Below are 18,790 nucleotides of genomic sequence, written 5' to 3'. Positions count from 1 at the left end.
CAAATATATTCAATTGTTATGTATTGCTATAGACCATATACACGTAAAAATAGACTAGATATAGTTAATGCTCAACTTTCCTTTAAACGACTTTAAGGTAGTACATGTACCAATTCAATTCAGTTATTTTATATCATTACTACATATCAAATGTTTTAAATGGCCAAGAAATTGAGTTCACAAAACACTTGTATTTTCAAAGACCCACAGACAGTATTATTTTTGTTGCGGGGAAAGGCAAGACTTAGACAATAGAATTCTAGCTCATTTCTACTTGTATAAATCAAGTTATTTAAATAAATGAATTGTGTATGCTGACCTGTTCCACCAGTGTGCTACTGGGGTGTTTGAAAAAAAAGATGTGCATGGTGGTGGAAGTAGAAAGAGGCATAAAGCGTATTGGAAAACTACCAAATGTCCCCTGCAAATGGGCCCTATTCAGAATCAGTAAGCGTATGATGAGTGAAGTGGTTTTGAATATCGCCTTTAGATTCCATGCTGTTACAAGGCCAGCCCTGAACATGGCAACTCTTATTTCCACACACAGTACCTCTTCACTCTCAATTTAACCCCAAAATCTGATGAACCCATTACTCCATACTTGATTTCATGGAACAAGGAGTAGATATAGTTACAAATGATCAATCACAAGCCGTGAACCAAAGCAGCAAGGCATTAACAATTCACACCATTTCGGTCCACTTGCTCAAGCAGAAGATGTGCCAGCATATTTAATGCACAGCTACTTCGTTCAGTCTGAGCAAAGACATGACTCAGGCTGCATGTTCCAAACAGAGGAGACTTCCCAAGATTTTATACTTCCTCAACCCCAATGTCAATATTCACCCATGTATCAGCAATTAAAATAACCAGGTGTTCTGGAGAGGCCACGATGTCTAAATTAAATTTTACTCAGGTAAAAACAATGTGACCTAAGAAATTCTTCTCCCTAATGCATCCCTGTTTCATTTGACCCTATCATACAAGTCAATGTCTCTTACAGTGGTATTGTAACACTGTGGACCCTACAGGCAATATGCCGTCAGTTTAATAGGATCACTGAAAAACTAAAGCAGCTGTGAAAGATTGCTCTAAGTACGGCAATCGTGTGCTTGTCATTTTGTTCAGTGGAGGAAAATCCAAATTTGGGTAGGCATTGGTATTTAAGAAAACGACTGCTAAATCTTTTCTCATAAGTACCTCAGGGACAATAAGATTTGACATATAGCATGTAAACAAAAGTACACAGCAGCTGTTAGTTTAGTTTTGTTTGAATGAAAATATACTGATATAAATCAAGCAGCATAGGAGACTGTATGCTCTCCACCCTTCAATCTTCCCAGCAGACCATGGTTTTGAGTGGCATCTGTTCGTTGCTCTGGGACCCAGAGTTTTTCAACTATTACCCGAAGCTGGGTAAGGAGCATTAAAACACACACATACCTTAATGTTAGCTCAGCTCCCCTTTAGGCATACTTTCTGAATGGGAAGCATTCAAATCTTAGTATGTATCTTTTAAAAAACTCACTTTGAACCCTGGCTGGGTAGCTCGATTGGTTGGAGCATTGTCCTGATACACCAAGGGTGCAAGTTCGATCCCCATTCATGGCTCATACAAGAACCAACCAATAAATGTGTAAATTTGTGGAACAACAAATCTCTCTCTTTCTCTTCTGTCTTCTCTAAAATCAATTAATCAATAAAATAAAGAAATTTTAAAAACTCACTTTGTTTTATTCAAAGAAGGCTTTTTAGATAAACTTTATATTAAAAACAAATTCCAATTGAATTGGTGGTAAACTTCTAAATGATTTCCTGCTGACAATAGCTGTGTATTATTGAGATTGAGATCTAAAACTTGTTGTCAAAAAGCATATAGAAGTTTCTTTATAGGTAATTAAGTTCTGGGCAGTACTCTTTTATTTTTTCCCCCACAGTCTCATGTATCTGACTGAAATGTGAAATTATAATATGATGTAAATTATGATTCTAGATATTTAATTGGCATGTCATTTTAATTTATTATATAATTGGAAGCAAGTTATTAAAGCCTTTGATGATTTCTAGTGCTTTTTGAAACTCTATTAATAAATAAATAATCTTTTTAGCATTCCACAGTAGATTCAAATGCAGTATACGAAGTGTCTCTTTTAAAGTGAGATGTTAGAGAGAGCTGTAAAAATGGTAGGTGTAAAACTTAACAGATTATTTCAGTCTATATCTATTTGATAAGTTATATTAGCTTTCTGGTTTCTTTTTGGCTCCTTGTCAAAAATCTTTGTTCTGTTCCCATTATAAATCCAAATAAATTCAAGCTTCTTATCAGTGATGAAGTGGTTTTAATATAAAGTCCTCTTGAAGGCTGAACAGTTTATTTTCTTATGAATAGCATTTGAACTCATTGTGTTTGGAATTCTTAGAAGGAATTACCTTTATTATTTAAAATAGCTATTTTGACCTTAATCTAATATTAATTCTATGTTATTTAAGTTTCATTGTGTGTCTTTTCCCACAGTCGCATGATTTATGACAGGATAGGAGAAAGAACATGCGATTTCCCAAGGGCTTGTTAAATGCCCACCTCTGGTCGTCTCCTGTCTAGTTAATGCTTCATTACCAAATCACATCCTTATATTTAGTTTTCATCTAATCTTCAAACTAATTTTATATGGAAAATTAAAGTAAAAACAATGGTACATACTCAAAATGTACTTCAAAATTTTAGTAAATTTACATTTATTTATCACATTTTGATCAAAGTTTTATTAGGTCATAGAAAGTTACAAGCTCGAAGTGATTGTGTGTATTTGGATCCAGGGTCCTAAAACTTACCTGAAAGACTGTCTACAGTGTAGCTAAAGTATATTTATTCATCACTTATTGAGCACTGCTTTTACCAAACTGAAAAATATCTTCACCTCAAATCCCAAAGGGTTTAGAATTTACTGGAGGATGGAAGTGAAAGGTGAGCCGTGAGGACTAATACAAATCAAGAAGAGAAAAATGAAACTATCAACAAAGCTCTGGGAAATACAGAGGAGTAGCAATTAATTTTGTCTGATACACTTGGGTCATTTTGTCAGAGGACATAACATTTGATATGAGCCTTGAAGGATAAGAACATATTAACAGGTAGAAAAAAGAAGGAAGAAATACAAAGGAAATGGAACAGCATAGGTGAGACAGATATCAATTGATTGCTATGAAATTGATAGAACTACTTTTAATCATATGGTCAATGTACCTAATATACTCAGTACTAGATATCTAGTGAAGTTATTCTCTTTGGTCACATGATTTCTTTATCCAGCATCCTCAGTCTTAACTTCAGACCTGTTGGAACTCTTAGGTTAATTTTAACTTGTCTCATAGTCATAACTTGAGAATAAACAAAGTGCATCAAAAATGATTATTCATATAATTTTTCACCTATCCAGTGTTGGAAATAATCTCAATGGAATGGTTACATTTGACTGATCTATGCATGTTGATAAATTTAAGGAATGATTAATTTCCAAATCATTTATCCAACAAACATGTTGAGGATTTGCTTTATGAAAACATTGAAATCACAGAAAAGCAAAGGTCTTGTCACAATCATGTAAATAAAAGAAAACAGGTAGGACACCCATAAGAAAGGCCTCAAACCTAAGGGGAAATGCCATGTGTAGCTGTGCACACAAAGTTAAAGGAACATCGAATGATAGAAGCCAGCTAACCTTGAAGAAAGCATAATTTCTGAGTAGCAGTTTGAAGGAGAAGCTCATGGTTTGGAAGGACACACAAAATAATATCCTGGAGTTCATTCTCTGGGAAAGACTTATTTTTTATTATATATATATTGTGGGGTTTGCCAGCTCATAGAAGCATGTAGGTTTATGTTCTTTCCAAGGTTAAAAGTATCTATTATCCTTTCAAAATCATTGCCCTTAGTTTTTGCAAATCATTATGCATAGTTTTTTTTTTTAACAGAATGATATTTTGCTTTAGAAACAGAGAGAAAAACTCCACATGAAAGAGAGAAAACTGTTGGTTAAGAACACTTACGAGTCATCTTTGGAACAGAATATTATGAATATCCACTAAAATGCCGACCAAAATAGTTTATCCTTGAAAAGCTATCGTCGGAGTTGAAAAGTCAAGTGATTTTTTTTCAATCAATTTTTCTACTGTATTTTATAACTATCACATTATGTCAATGCTTTTTTTATGAAGAGTACTTTAACTGGTTAATAAATTTTATTTTCTTTCATTTTTTTCAGTATGTTAAGATGATTTATACTTCCTTTCTAAGTACTTAGGCATATCATTTTCTTATGTTTTCTGTACCTTCCTAGTTAGTGGAAACATTGTTTGTTCCTGGAGTGTGCTTTGTCTTCCTTTTCAGGAAGATCATCAAAGTTACTAGTTTGCAGCTCTCAAAGAGAAAGAGCTTCCTAATCCCTAGTTCAGAGGCTAACCTTTATTAGCACTCTCGTGGTTATAATGAGGACCCTGCTTCCAGCAGGGAGATTCTGGAGTACTGAACAGATTATTCAACAAGTTCAGAGCAGATTCTGAAGTCCCTTATAAAACCTGCTTGTGAATACTGCTTTCTTTGCTTTGCTGTTTCTGGTTTCCATAGTATTCCTAATTACATAAATCATGTGGAGCATGGGAGCTATTTTCCATCCAATATCAATTCTGACACAGCTTGCATTTTGGTATAATTTATGTTTTTTTTTCCCCCCTAAGCCGTATTTTTTTCTCCCTTAAAATCTTATAGAGGGCACAAACTCTGAAAATAAAAGTAGTTTTGTGTTAGAAAAGCAATAAGAATTTTCTTTGGAATCCCTTGGACTGGCATAAAGAATTTGAAAGTTATTTTGTGACAAGCAGAGATGAATAAGGCTATGAGTCTAAAGAACCTAATAAAATTTTCTCAGATTTAAATTGAAGATTATATCTAGGATGTAAATTATTCAAGTTTAATATCTATTTCTTAATTTATTTAACTTGACTTCAATTGCCAATGTTCTCCGGAGTGTTGAATATATTAGGAAGAATTTAAATTGTGCTTTGGTAGAGAGTTGCAGAATTTAGTGCCCTAACATGCAGAACTTTTTTACTGAGAGCAAAATTCAGCAGGCTACCAGTAGGAAAGGCTATTTGCATAACTCAGTTGCTCAGCAGCTCGGCTGAACCTAATTGTAATTCAATTTCCAGATTGCTACGCTAGGCCTCTCTGCATAAAACATGCAACATATAACATAACCAATGGAAAGGACCTGTCTTCTTTGCTGATGATTTATTTAATTTCTTTTCTTAGTAAAAAAATGTATCACAATAAGGTAGCCAAGCCACATAGTTATTTTATATATTTATGTTGGGTCACATGTATACACTTAAGACCAAGTAAAAAAAATAATAATTTCATTTCTCTGTGTGCCTAAATGTGCCTACAATATATTTTTTATTTCTTTATTTCTGCTTTTTCAGAGGGAAATTAAGTCTTGAGAAATGTTAGCTAGCTGCCATGTTATTTGACTATTTTACACTAGAAAGACTTCATAAGTTAATCGTGTGAAAAAGTGTATAAACATGTCTGTCAAGTCCGTATGGATGTTGCAATACAGACCTACAAGTAAATATCTTCTGTTTACAAAGCACTTACTGGAATAGCAGTCCTAAATCTTTGACTAGCTTATATCCCACAAACTTAAAAACCAAAAGGTACCATAAATTGCTTAAGATTCTCCCCTTTACTTTTAAACAGCCCTACTGTTTTATGGGTTATTTAAGCAATAACAATGAAGATTGAGTAGGATGGCTTATAAAGGTGGGGATTATATTTTATGAATAATTGCCAGATGTGATGTTTTAGGTATATAGGCTCCTCTACGGGAAGCTATACACTGAAACAACATGGATCTTACAATTTTATCAGGACAATGCAAGTAGATTTCAGCAAGGTTGGTTCCAACTCATCTGTGATAAATGAGAAGATAAGGCAATCAGTGCACACCATGACACTCTGTGCAGCTAGTTAGGCACACTTCAGAACTATTCAGGTGTGCTCACAGAGCTTAGGAGTCTTGCACGGGGTGGGGGGGGTGTCTCAATATAAATACATCCTTCATGGTGGCCACTAGTAATGCAGGAATTGCCTCTCTAAGACTTAACCTAGGTCAGATATAAATAATAGATGTTAAGAGTTAGCTCTGGTACTGGGGCTGTGTTCCAGGCAGTGTATTTCAGTTGGGTCAAAAGAATTGATTTTCCCTTATTTTCTTGCATAGTTCCTCTGCTTGAAAAATGCCTGCAAAATTCCATCACACCTTTGCGGGGACCAGTTTGGGTCCCTAAGGGAGAAGGTTTCAGCCCTTCAGGAGCTAAGATATACATCCAAGGAGTTCTTTTGGCCTTGTACCAACGTTTAAAGTCTGCAAAAAATTATTATAAACAGGTGAGTCATCCCTCTTTAAAAACTGCTTTATTCTGTGTTTTAAAATGTACTTGATTGTATGGAAGCGATGATTGGCATCGTGTCATGGAAGAACTGTGACATGTATTTTGTGAGCTCAGTGCCCGTTAGGGAGCCAAAATGCTTCTTCTGTAATCTCAAAGCCAACAATAATGGGGCTAATTGTATCTGTCTTTTGGTATGGGATGTCATATGTCTCATCTTTTCTTGCTACATACTGTGCAAAGCAAAGGCACTTCTTATGTGGAAATTCCACAGACAGTTACTTTAAATAAGAAAATGAATAGCTCCTAAGTCATTTGAAGGTTTAAGTGATAAGCCTTTTTTAACCCCCATATAAAATCAGGCTATTGTAGAAGTTGGACTAAAATATAACTTACTGTATTCTAAGGAATGAAATTGCAAATTAACTTCCTATCAGGAATAACTTACCTCATTTATGCTTATTTATTTTATATGTTTCTTAATCTGAATGTATAGAAATAGAATTAATGTATTTGAGTTAGCTTAAAAGGAAATTTTGTCCTTTAATTTCCATGATTGTGAATGTGTATGTAAAGACTATGATATTTTTATAACTGCTTCCATGGACTTGAACTTATTTTAAAGTAGAATTCACGTGGCAAAGCAGAATGATTGAGGCCATTTAAAATATAAAAATGGAGCTGCCACATTTTTAGAGTCCTCTTTGCATTTGCTCTTCAGAAGTTAAGCTTATATTTTACCAAGTCAAATAAGAGCTAGGTTTTACATTTCTAACTGGGAGGTTTCAGTTTAGAACTGGGCTCATTATCTCAGGTCACAGCCTGCTGAAAAATGAATATTTTGAAAGCATCATGCTATTATTCTCTGTGCAGGGGGAGGAGAGGTGAGAATGGGATTCAGTGTCAGTGTTCACACAGCACCTCCTACTGTCTGGTTTGGAAAAGAACAATTTGTATTGACTGGAGGAAATTCTTGGACCAGGGTATCCAGAACTAGCAAGAAAAAGCTTCTGTGGAAACTTTTATTCTTAAAATGCAATTGGTTTGCCTAGTTAATAAATTCCATAGAATCCATAAGTGGGATTAATAATTATCATAAATAAGTCTATTTATAATAATAAATATGGAAAAAAATCCAATTTTATGTTTAATACTTTGTTAAGCTGATCTAGATAAAAGCTGGTATAAAATATATTTTATTGTATTTAAATTAAATTACTTTAACTAAAATATTATTCAACCTTTGTGATACAATGATATTATAAAATGGATCATGACCAATTTAGTTATAATAATTTATTTGGTATTAAATGATTTGATTTCACTACTTAGTTTAAAATAATTTAATGTTAAAGAAAACAAGACCATTCACCAATGCAAGAAAAGCACCGTTTACATCAAATTTAAGAAAAACTTACACATTTTCTAAATGTTATTAAAAACAAGAGTGTTAGAGATATAAAAAGAAAAACACCTCGGAAAGTAGTTATGGCATGTTTTGTCTTCCATTGTCCTAAAGATTTAAAATTTAAATAGAGAAAAAGAGTTGAATGAAATTGAAAAGCATTCTGTGATTTTTGAGAAAAGAAAATGCTTTAAGAATTACTGTTTTGAATGTAAAGGTTTCCTTATATCTCAAAACTGATCATAAATATATTGTATTAAAATAAATATTGCATGTAAATATGAACAAAATTAACATTTTTAGCTTCCCTGAAATTGCCTACATCATTATGCCAAATTTAGAAATATTTAAAAACTTATGTTCTTTGCCATTCCTAAATAAACCTTTTTTCATTAAGTTGTTATAACTTAAAGCTTTTTGCACTCAGTAGTTTTAATATGCTACTTGTTTAAGTTTTATCTTAAAATAGAAAAATGGTGAAAAATGGAGAAAAAGATATTGGCATAGTATGCATTATATGCAAATTTTTATTTCTTTTAGGTTTTCTCAATTTATGTATTCTTGAGTCTCCTTTTTTGGTGTGTTATTATGACTTAATGTAAAATTTTGGCAATGTTAGAAAAGTCATGGTAGTGGTGCCATTATTAGATCATCAGCGCTCAGTGTTAAGCCAGGCAATAGCTTTATTTGTCAGTAGGACTTCTTTGCAAATATTCCTCTCAGCATTAATGAACTTTATCTGAACTGCATTTACTTCATTTGACCTTAGGGACAGCCTTTGCTATTTAGCTTTATAGAAGAGTGTGTTAAGGAATCATTAGATAGGTAAAATGAAGATGGAGGATGGTTCCTATTTCCTTAATGAATCTAAGCTTATAAATGATAGTGTTATATGAACTCTTAATATCAGTTCCATTTATTCCACTTCTGAGATCGTATATAAAAACAATAATATTGTTTTGCTGGGATTCTGTCAAAAGATTGTAGAATTTAAATTGCTGTTTTGGAATCTCCACAGGAAATTTCTGTTGAGTAAACTGTGATACTTTGGCTTTAGAAGAAAAGGCAGAACAGCTGGTTTTACATTTATGAACTTATTCATTTAAAAATTTTAACTTTAACTTGGCGATTGTAACATGCAACTGAATGAAGCCCACTTGCCTTAGTGTGGTCTTAAATATATACTGATTTGTGGATATAAAATGCGATTTATTTTAGGACACATAAAGTCACTTACCCTTTTATTTTCACATTTATTTTCTTAAAAGTGAAACATCTTAGAAACTGCTCAGAGCTAAACAGACTATTTAATTGGTAAATGTTGAAGTAGCATAAATGAAAGCATATAAAATGCAGTTAACACTTTCGGAGACAGGGCCTGTTCCGTCTCATTAGCATTCTTGTTATGTAGTGGTGCTGTTGGTGGGGGTGTTGAAGTAGGAATGCCATTGTGTTGAGTTCCAGTGTTTGGGGACAAACACTGCTGTGGAAGGAACGTGTGAAAAGGCCACAGTCCTGTCAGTGAATGAGGAAGGCTGTGCTTTCTGTGTGCTTCAAGCAGGGAAGCTGTCATTCATAGGCCTAACACAGCTAAACAGAGGCCAAAACACAAGCCTGCGCTACCTTTTAAAATGATATTAGTGATTTTTAAACATAATCTTCTTTATTTATGATCCTACATAGATCTTTTAGTTGCTGTCAGTAAACAAAATATATGTCAGTCTGTTCAGAAACACTGTAGGGATGCATAAGAGTCCGAGGACCTGTGCCAGGAGGCTATATAAATAATAGTTCGGAACGGCTGATGTTTAGTACAAACGTGATTTGGGGGGAAAATTCATTTCTGGAAATATCGTCCCAATTTTGATTCTGCTTTGATCCCCCCCCCCAACCAACAGAATTCTTAACGACTTTTATGAAATGAATGTATAACACTCTTCTTTTAAAATATCCATTTTTACAAAAGCACATAAACATACAACTTTAATCACTTAAAGTGTTTGCAGGATAGCTTAATAGTTGTTATAGATAGTATAGTAATTTCTGACATTCAGAGAGAAACAAAGGATATTAAACTATAATATCTTAACAACCACCATCTTAATTATGAAAAACACCCTAGCCCCTTTGGTAGTTAAGACATGAAAAAAAAAAACTTAAAGGAAGTTTCAATGCTACTCCTAATTTTTAACTCTTTGAAAAGAAATGATCAACTCTGAAATTAAGTTTTAGTTTGTTTGGTTACTTTAAAATTAAATAAACATTAAAATACCCTCAAATATTTCTTACAATCCTTTGGTATTTTCTAAACTCTGGCATGGTATGGAAAAACAGAAAACCTGACAATTTCTATTTATATCTGAAACTTCAGTTTCATTTTTATAATTTTAATTTGGAAAATATACCTGGGCTATTTCTAAAGATCAGTACTTAATAAAGTTTGTTAAAAGTATAATTTCCTTTCTAAGTGATTTAAGCTTTCGTGGTTTAAGGACTTTTTTGTTTATTAATTTAAGCAAGAAGGTGCTTTTTAAAATGCTATTATGAGCTATTTCTAAATTTTCCATTATTGGTGCTTTGAGCTAAAAAATGTCAGACACTAAATCTATTTGAAAATTAGGTTTAACTTTTTAAATTGCAACTGTATTGTAACTTTATAATTAGGTAAAGAAATGACCACCCATTTCAGCATATATTGATTTTGCAGTTTAAATCTGAAATGTACTTTACTATTACATAAAACAAACTTCTACCAAAGTCCTTAAATTTTGTTAAAAATTTTTATAAGTTAGTGTTGGTTCACTTTACTGACACTTTCAGTAAATTTAATACTTAGATATCAAATCAATAATAAAAGATAACTCTATTCAGAATAGAATTACTATTCAGAATATGCTTGAATTTTATTTATTCTTAACAGGACTTGTTCATTGCCAAATTTATTTTTAGAGGAATCTTAGTATTTTAATTTTCTATAAAATAGTGTGGAAAGTTTGTCTTTTCAGATCGTCTTTTCAGTTTGTCTTGTGTTAAGATCAAACAAAATCATTTATTGGTCTTTATATTACTGAAAAAACTACTATTTCATTTTTGTCTACACTCCTTTTTAAAATGACGGCTACTTTTTTCCAGCTTTTCTGAGATATAATTGACATATAATAGTGTGTAAGTTCAAGGTATACAATGTAATGATTGGATACACATATACTGCAAAATGAATACCACAGTAGGTTGAGTTTACACCCCTATTACCTCACAGAATTACTATTGTTCGTGTGTGCTGAGAACATTTGAGATGCACTCTCTTAGCAACTTTCAAGTATATAATACAGCATTGTTGACTACAGTCACTCACTCTGTATTAGTTCTCTATCTACATGTACATTATAAATTGGACTGTTTTCTTGGTTTACCCTTCTTGGGTAAACCCAATGCCCCAAATATTTTAATTTTGAACTTTCTGATGTCCTTTAAAACCTTGAAACAAAATCTATAATATATACATATAACTTACTATTAAAAACATTAATGTAGTGTTGCCAATGTTTCAAATAAAAACTACTCCTGCAGGTTCTGATAGGAAATTTTTTAGAATATTAGGTTGTTTGTAGACTGGAGTGATTGTTGCATTTATTTCCCCTGAAACCAAGCTGCATTCTAGTTACTTGAAGTATTTTAAGAACCTTAAACTTGTGTCTTTTTCTAAGTGTCATGCTTTGAGCAGGCCTAACATCAGTTAAATGAAGTGAAAATTGCATTCTTGTCTTGATAGAGATGAAAATGGATTTCTGGTCATGAAATAGATGTAGTTGTCACTTTTTAAAAAAGGTGTCAGCAGTTTGCTTCAGCGAGTAAGGTGCCAATTCAGTATGGCAGTAAACTCGTGATCTGAGCAATCAATAAAATGCTTCAATAACTTCTGCTTCATTACACTTATAATAAGAGGCTATAGATCCGTGGCACATAAAATGTTGATAAAGAGGCTATGTCGGGACCGGTTGTGACAATTTTCTTGAAAGTACAGTATAAGTGCAATATTGCCATCTAGAGTTTGTGCATAGGTAATTATTACAAAGGGTAAAAGAAAAAACAACCACAAGAATGAGATAAAACAAAAAATAATATTGAAATATTGTTTACTTTTTATTATTTATCCATGGCACTTTTATTTCATGGAACATTTCATTTGATTGGTCCTGAGAAAAATTTTCAATTCTGTATTTTTCTCTAATTTTTTTTAGAATTATACTAGCAAATGTCAAATATGTATCTCTGGCTCAAAACTGAACTTTTTCCCATGAAAACTATTAAGTCACACTGTAAAATGACTGGATTTAAAGATTTTCCTTTTATATATTGTAATTCAGTTATATAAAGCAGGGAGCTTTATTTACATCTCTTTGGTATCTTTCAATCAAAATATATTTATTCATATTAAATACTTCTTCAAAAAATAAGAGCTAACTCACTTTAAAATGGTATTTTAATATAACTATAAAGGAAGATAAACTTTTATAATGTGAATATAAACATTTTAATGAGTAAGTTCCATTTGGGAATTAACTAAGAATATGTCTTCATCTTTAAATCAACAGTTTTAATTTAAAAATTGTTTAATTTTATAATATTTTGAATGAACTAGTATGGAAAACACATTTTAAAACTAAGCATTATTGAGCTCTTTCTCTGAACTTGTGACTGAAAATACCAACTGTGTGGTAGAAAAAGTTTTTTAAATCTACATATAAGTGTGTTATGGTACTTAATGTAAAATAAACATAATATGTATACAGATGACTTAATAAGAAAAGTTAACTAATTGGGATAAGTTATTACTTTATTCTTTCAAAATTTTCAATTTAAATAGGTAGCTTTTATAAATTTATAAATCTCAGCCTTCTGATTTCCCTGAGAACAATAATTTTGTATTAATATATTAATAATGGAATTTTCTATTTAAGTATTTTCTGTTCTCATATGTTTATATATAAATACCTTCTAAAGTTGTAAAAAATGAGAATGATTATAACATTTATTTTCCTTTTTTTGATCAAAGTTCTCAATCATTCTAAAACTATATTATCTCTACTCATATATTTATAAGACAACTCTTTAACTAGATGAAGTCCTTATTTATTCTGAAATTTTTAATTATACTGAGTAGAAAATGTTGTATTTCAAGCTCTCCAAATAAGTATAGAATTGTTCTGGTAAAGGAAGACCTGACAAATTTTCTTTAAATTACTCAACTACCTACAGGTATTATTGCCTATGACTCTTTTGAAATGAGAATAAATTTTATAGAGTTACAGCAGCAAAGTGAAAGAGTGTGTTTGATAGATTCCCTGAACAGTTTCAACACCCACAGGTATTATTTGTAAGAAAACAATCATGCCGAGAGTCTTCAGCTGGTTAGAGAGGGCATAGCATTCTATCTTCACCTGACATCCTATCTGTTCCTTCAACATCCTGGGCACCCTGCCTGTCACCCCCTCCTCCCAAAACAATAATGCTCACTGAGAGGTTTGTGTGAATGGACAAGAATATGAATGACTTTTTCCTTTCCTTTGAAGAACTAAAACAGTAGTGAAGGCATATTCTTAGGGGTAGGAAAACCAACTGTCTTGAGGATTGACTCGTATTTTCTAATTTTCTATTCAAATTGATCAATGTTGTCTGTGATTGTTAGTTAAAATCTTTGATTATTAAGGCTGACTACTTATTGAGGAAAGGGAAAACTCTTAAGTGTAAATATTTTAGAAATTGTTGCCTTGCTTTATTTCATTAAGAGACATATAATGGTTTCTTCTCGCCTGTTAATAACTCTAGTTTGAATGTATCAATCGTAACAAATTGCTGATTTTCAAATAATATAATTCCTTATTTGCTTATGGTTTCTATATGTAACAAAATATGGAAATGACATTTATTGCTCTTTTCAATCAATTTTTCTCAAGTTAATTATATTAGAAAATGGATTCTACATGATTTCTTGAAAAAATAATCAGCATCCTGTTACATTTTAAAAAGATTTCAAGTTCCAATGAAGCCAATTATGCATGGAAAAAGGATATAGCAAGAGCCTATTTATCAACGCTTAATATATGTCACTAGGAAGTAAATGTTGTAGGTTTCAGAGAAGAGAATAGTGGGAGAAATAAAAAGTGCTGGAACATAGAACTCAATCTTGGCAAGCCACAGATGAGTTGTGTGCCCAATACACTATTCCTATGTAGTTTTTAAATTTAAATTAATTACAATTAAATAAAATAAAAATTTAGTTTCTCTGTTGCACTATCCACATTTCAAATACACAGTGGCAACATCATCACTGAAAATTCTATTAGCACTGTATTAGAAGGAGAAAATTCAATCCAGATACCATAATTATACTTCTGGCACTGGATTCCACATTCTATGACTAACGAAATAACAAAGGCTCTTTTAACATGACCTGGGTTTAATTCACTGCTAGGTAGATAAAGTACTGTATTCTTCACAAAACAAAAAATAGTGGAAATAAACCCCAAAACCAATAGGTCACAAACTATTTGACATCTAACTATGTCTAACTACCAGGTTAACTGAATTAACCTTGTATTGTTTGGTGAGAAAAGATTCACCTACTCGAAAGGAAAAATATTTAGAGAAACAGAAAAACCAATGCAAATGATGGAGGTTGAGTATACCTTATGTGCTCAGTCTGTGTGTTAACCAGGATTGAGAATATGGGAGAACTATCTAAGACTTTGTACTTAGGAAGCTTCTTCTTTTGGAGATAAAACATACATACATGAAACTATTAGGGGACATACTTTGATGTATATAATTAAATGCTAAAAATATATGGTACAGAGTCTATGTTGTATAAGAACTTAAGTAGAAGAAAGATTAAAAACAGAATGAAGACATTTTATGGTTGAAATGAACTTTAGAAGCTATCTAAATCACTCCTCTCATTTTATAGATAGTAAGTGCAACAACAACAATAATACTACTTACCTCATTGGGGTTGTTGTGAGGATTAAATAGTAAATGTATATAAAACTTTTAACACAGTACCTGGGACATAGTAAGTGGTCAGTAGGTATCAGCTAGCATTGTCGTCATCGTCGTCGTCATCATCATCATCATCATCATCATCTTTATATTTTCAGCTTTACTGAGGCATACTTGACAAATAAAATTGTAAGATATTTAAAGTATACACATCATGGTAATTTGACATATGTATACATTGTGAAAGAATTCCCACCATCTAGTTAATTTCAACATACATCATATATGTATATATCTGACCATTTAAGTTATACTCTTTTAGCAAACTTCAATTACATGATACAGTGTTATCACTAATCGACTATAATCACCATGTTTTATATTAGAACCTCGGACCTTATTCATCTTATAACTGAAAGTTTCTACCCTCTTACCAACTTCTCCTTTTTTCCTCACCTCCAACACTTGGCAACTACTTTTTCATTCTCTGTTTCTCTCTCCCCCCCCCCCCCCAGAATAGAGGTGGGGACGGGGGAGGGATCAGAGAGACTCCTGCATACAACCGACTGGGATCCACCCAGCATGCCTACAGGAGACGATGCTCTGCCCATCTGGGGCGACTCTCCGTTGTGGCTGGAGCCATTCTGCCTGAGGCTGTGGCCATGGAGCTGTTCTCAGCACCCGGAACCAACTTTGCTCCAGTGGAGCCTTGGCTGCGGGAGGGGAAGAGAGAGATAGATAGAGAGGAAGGAGAGGAGGAAGGGTGGAGAAGCCAATGGGCGCTTCTTCTGTGTGCCCTGGCTGGGAATCAAACCTAGGATGCCCACACGCCTAGCTGACACTCTACCGCTGAGCCAACAGGCCAAGGTCTCATTCTCTGTTTCTATGAATTTGACTTTTTAAAAGATTCCACATATAGGTGATACTTTTTTATTAATATCATAGATGACAACTGAAATACTTGTCCAAAATGAGAGAGCAAGATAGAGTTGTAATAGGACTAGAGTGCTGTTTTTGCTGTTAGAGTAGGCTAGGTATGCTTCATTAAGTGAAATACAGGAAGGGTTTGAAAAGGAGACTTATATGGGCAATGGCATGAATTTGGGAAGAAGATATTATTTTCAATCAGGTTATATTTGATACAAGAGAGTTTATTGGTAATCTAGGAGGAATGAAACCTTGGCGTGAATAGGGTTAAAGATGCTGAGGAAGTAAGGGCAATGGGTTTAGATAAAACCTCTCAGAGGTTGAGAGTTGTCCATATTTCTTTGAAGTTCACAGTATATTAAATTAAAGAAATGAAAAAAAACCCAGAAGTTTGAAACCACTGGGTATATTTTACATGGTCATACTTAAAATTAACTCTATCAACAACCCTCCACAATATGACATAATTATTCTATTTCTATGATAATGACAAGGTTTTAAAAATATTAATTCATAAACCATATAGGTGGCATGATCTGGTGGTGGAACATAGGTTTTATAATAATTGTCTTCTTTGGTTAATTCTGTCACTATATCTCTTTGATTGTATGTCTAACTTTATTTGGAGAGAAGGAAAAATGCTAAATTTGTAGCTCATTTTGAATGTAAATGTGAGACCAAAATTTCTTCCTGAACCCTGGGGTTGAAACATCTAAGATCCCAGAGTGGTTGAGAACTGTGGATGAGGAATAAAAGTCACTGAGTTTGGAAACCATATGCTCGAGTAAGGAAGGAGATGCAGGTTTTGAGAAAGCAAATTCACACAGACACTACATGCGATATGCAACGAAGTATTTTTTAAATGTTGCCTAAATCTGATTTGACCATTCATACGAGGCATCACTCATGGTAGTGGGGGATAAGTAAGAGCTAAATTTCATTCAGGCCAAATAATCTAACCAATTATTTTAGGTAATGTTTAGTTTTTTGGATAAAGGGGCTCAGATGCTCATATTTCTGCTCTTTTTCTGGGTTCTCTGTGAGTAGTCACCTGGGTTTATAAGGCACAGAGAGGGTTAAGTCACAACTGGGCTTGTTCCTCTTCAGATACGCAACAAAGAAGAGGGGGTGGGTATAGGGAATGAATTACTAGATGTATAACTTCTTGTGGGTTTTGGAATATTTCCTTGTTGTTATATAGGTGTTTCTGTTAAGGAAGAAATGGGATAGAAATGTGAAGTTGAGAAGAAAAAAAAGAACATGTAACCTTTCTGATTGTTAAAGACGAGGGTTTTTTTTATCTATTTAAAAAAATAGGTGATGGTTGATAAAAAATTCTATGGTATTTAATATCAGTGGGTAGATTTAAAAGAAAACTTTTATTTAGTAATGCCAATATTTAGAATATGCAAGAAAAGACATCCTTCATGATTGGTTTTAAGGTAATGATACAAAAATTTAAATATCAACGTAAAATGCTGATAGTTTTCAAAGTTCTCTTAAATAGTATGTAAGTAAAATATTTGGAGTTTTCATGGTGCCATGGAAGGAAAGTGGTCCCTTCAACCACATGGTCTCCAAGCACTGAGTTAACACCCGTGTTATCAGTGCTGAGGTTTGTAGCCGATGTAACTCCTGAACTGCTGGCTGTGTTCTACTTGGCCAGGGTTTCCCCGAGGCTTTAGCCTTAACTTGTCTGTCAGTGAGATTCTACCCCATTCTCTGCATTGCTCATGGCCTAAACGGGTCACCCTACAGCCTCTGCTGTAGTCACTTGTGGGCATTTGGGTCCTTGATGTTTGCTACCCTTCTTGCTTACAACTTTGCTACTTTTTGGTTCCCCGGGAACCTTGTGAGAATTTGTAGGTCTTCCCCACACTCCAATTGAAAACAACTCAAGAAAGCTAGATTATGGCCTCCTCTCTGCCTCCTTCACTGTTACAGTCATTTACTCTGGAGCTCTGTCCCCCTCACTTCTGCTCAAGGTTGGTGAAGGGGGCAGGCTCAGTCCAGTCACCTCCCAGAATATCAAAGGGAATCCACATGGAAGCCTCTGTCCTTAGTATTCTCAACTTTTCTGACATATCCGACCTTCTCTGGGCTAAAGGTGGGAGACAGTAGTCCAGATCCTCTGCATCTCAGCTCTCCCTCCTTTCCCATTCATCCCACACTTCCTATCCGACCTCTTTCTTACCTCTTTTCCTTGTAATCCCTTGAGACCAAAGAGGTGAACTTTGAGACCAAAAGAGGTGAACTTTGAGCTTTGCCTCTTCTACACTGGTGGCTTTCAAATTTCTTTGACTGACATCCACAGTAAGAAATATAGTTTATACACAATCCACAGTAAAAATATATATATTACATAGCATCATGTATATATATATATATAATCAACAGTTATTCAAAACAAGGTTTAACCTTGCTTCGTGTGAGGCACTGTTGAAATGCTGGCATGGCCTCACTGAACTGATTTTATTATATTAGGGCTGCACTATTCTATACAACATAATATACCTCTTAAATTCAGATATGTCCCCAGGATTCTATTATTACATTTTCAAACATGCAGAAACATTAAAAGAATTTTACAGTGAACATCCATATGTCTGCCTCCTAGACTCTATTAACATTTTACTATACTTAATTTTTCAAATGGCTATTATTCTATTCATCTCTTTATTTATCAGACCATTTTTGATGTTTCAGAGTAAGTTACAGACATCATGTACTTTTTCCTCCTTCTTCCTCTCCTTCTTTCTTCCCTCCCTCCCTCCCTCATTCCCTCCCTCCCTCCCTCCCTCCCTCCATTCCAAGCTGGCTTGTGCTGTGATTGTTTTGTGTCTGGGATGTATGAGGTTGTTAAATATCTTGACTATCACTAAGAACTAGAGTTAGAATAGAAACATAAAGCTTTGAGCAGTACTAAAGCCACAGGCCTGCTGGGCTCCTGGTTGGAAGTAATCTGTCATGTCTACTGAAGAATAACAGAGACTTAAAAGGCTCTCTGTGAGA

General features: G+C 33.6%; 1 protein-coding gene across 1 annotated transcript in view; it reads left to right on the top strand.

Annotated features, from left to right (window-relative positions):
* Positions 1 to 18,790, top strand: part of DCDC1 (doublecortin domain containing 1) — a 433,887-nt gene that overhangs the window by 67,231 nt on the left and 347,866 nt on the right. Inside the window, 1 exon segment of the mRNA XM_066253876.1 lies at positions 6,279 to 6,445. Coding sequence (XP_066109973.1) covers positions 6,279 to 6,445 — 167 coding nt within the window.

The sequence above is a fragment of the Saccopteryx bilineata genome, chromosome 1 (assembly GCF_036850765.1).
Source record: "Saccopteryx bilineata isolate mSacBil1 chromosome 1, mSacBil1_pri_phased_curated, whole genome shotgun sequence".
NCBI lineage: Eukaryota > Metazoa > Chordata > Mammalia > Chiroptera > Emballonuridae > Saccopteryx > Saccopteryx bilineata.
The sequence above is the reverse complement of the archived record's forward strand: the minus strand, read 5'-3'. Positions and strand labels throughout refer to the sequence as shown.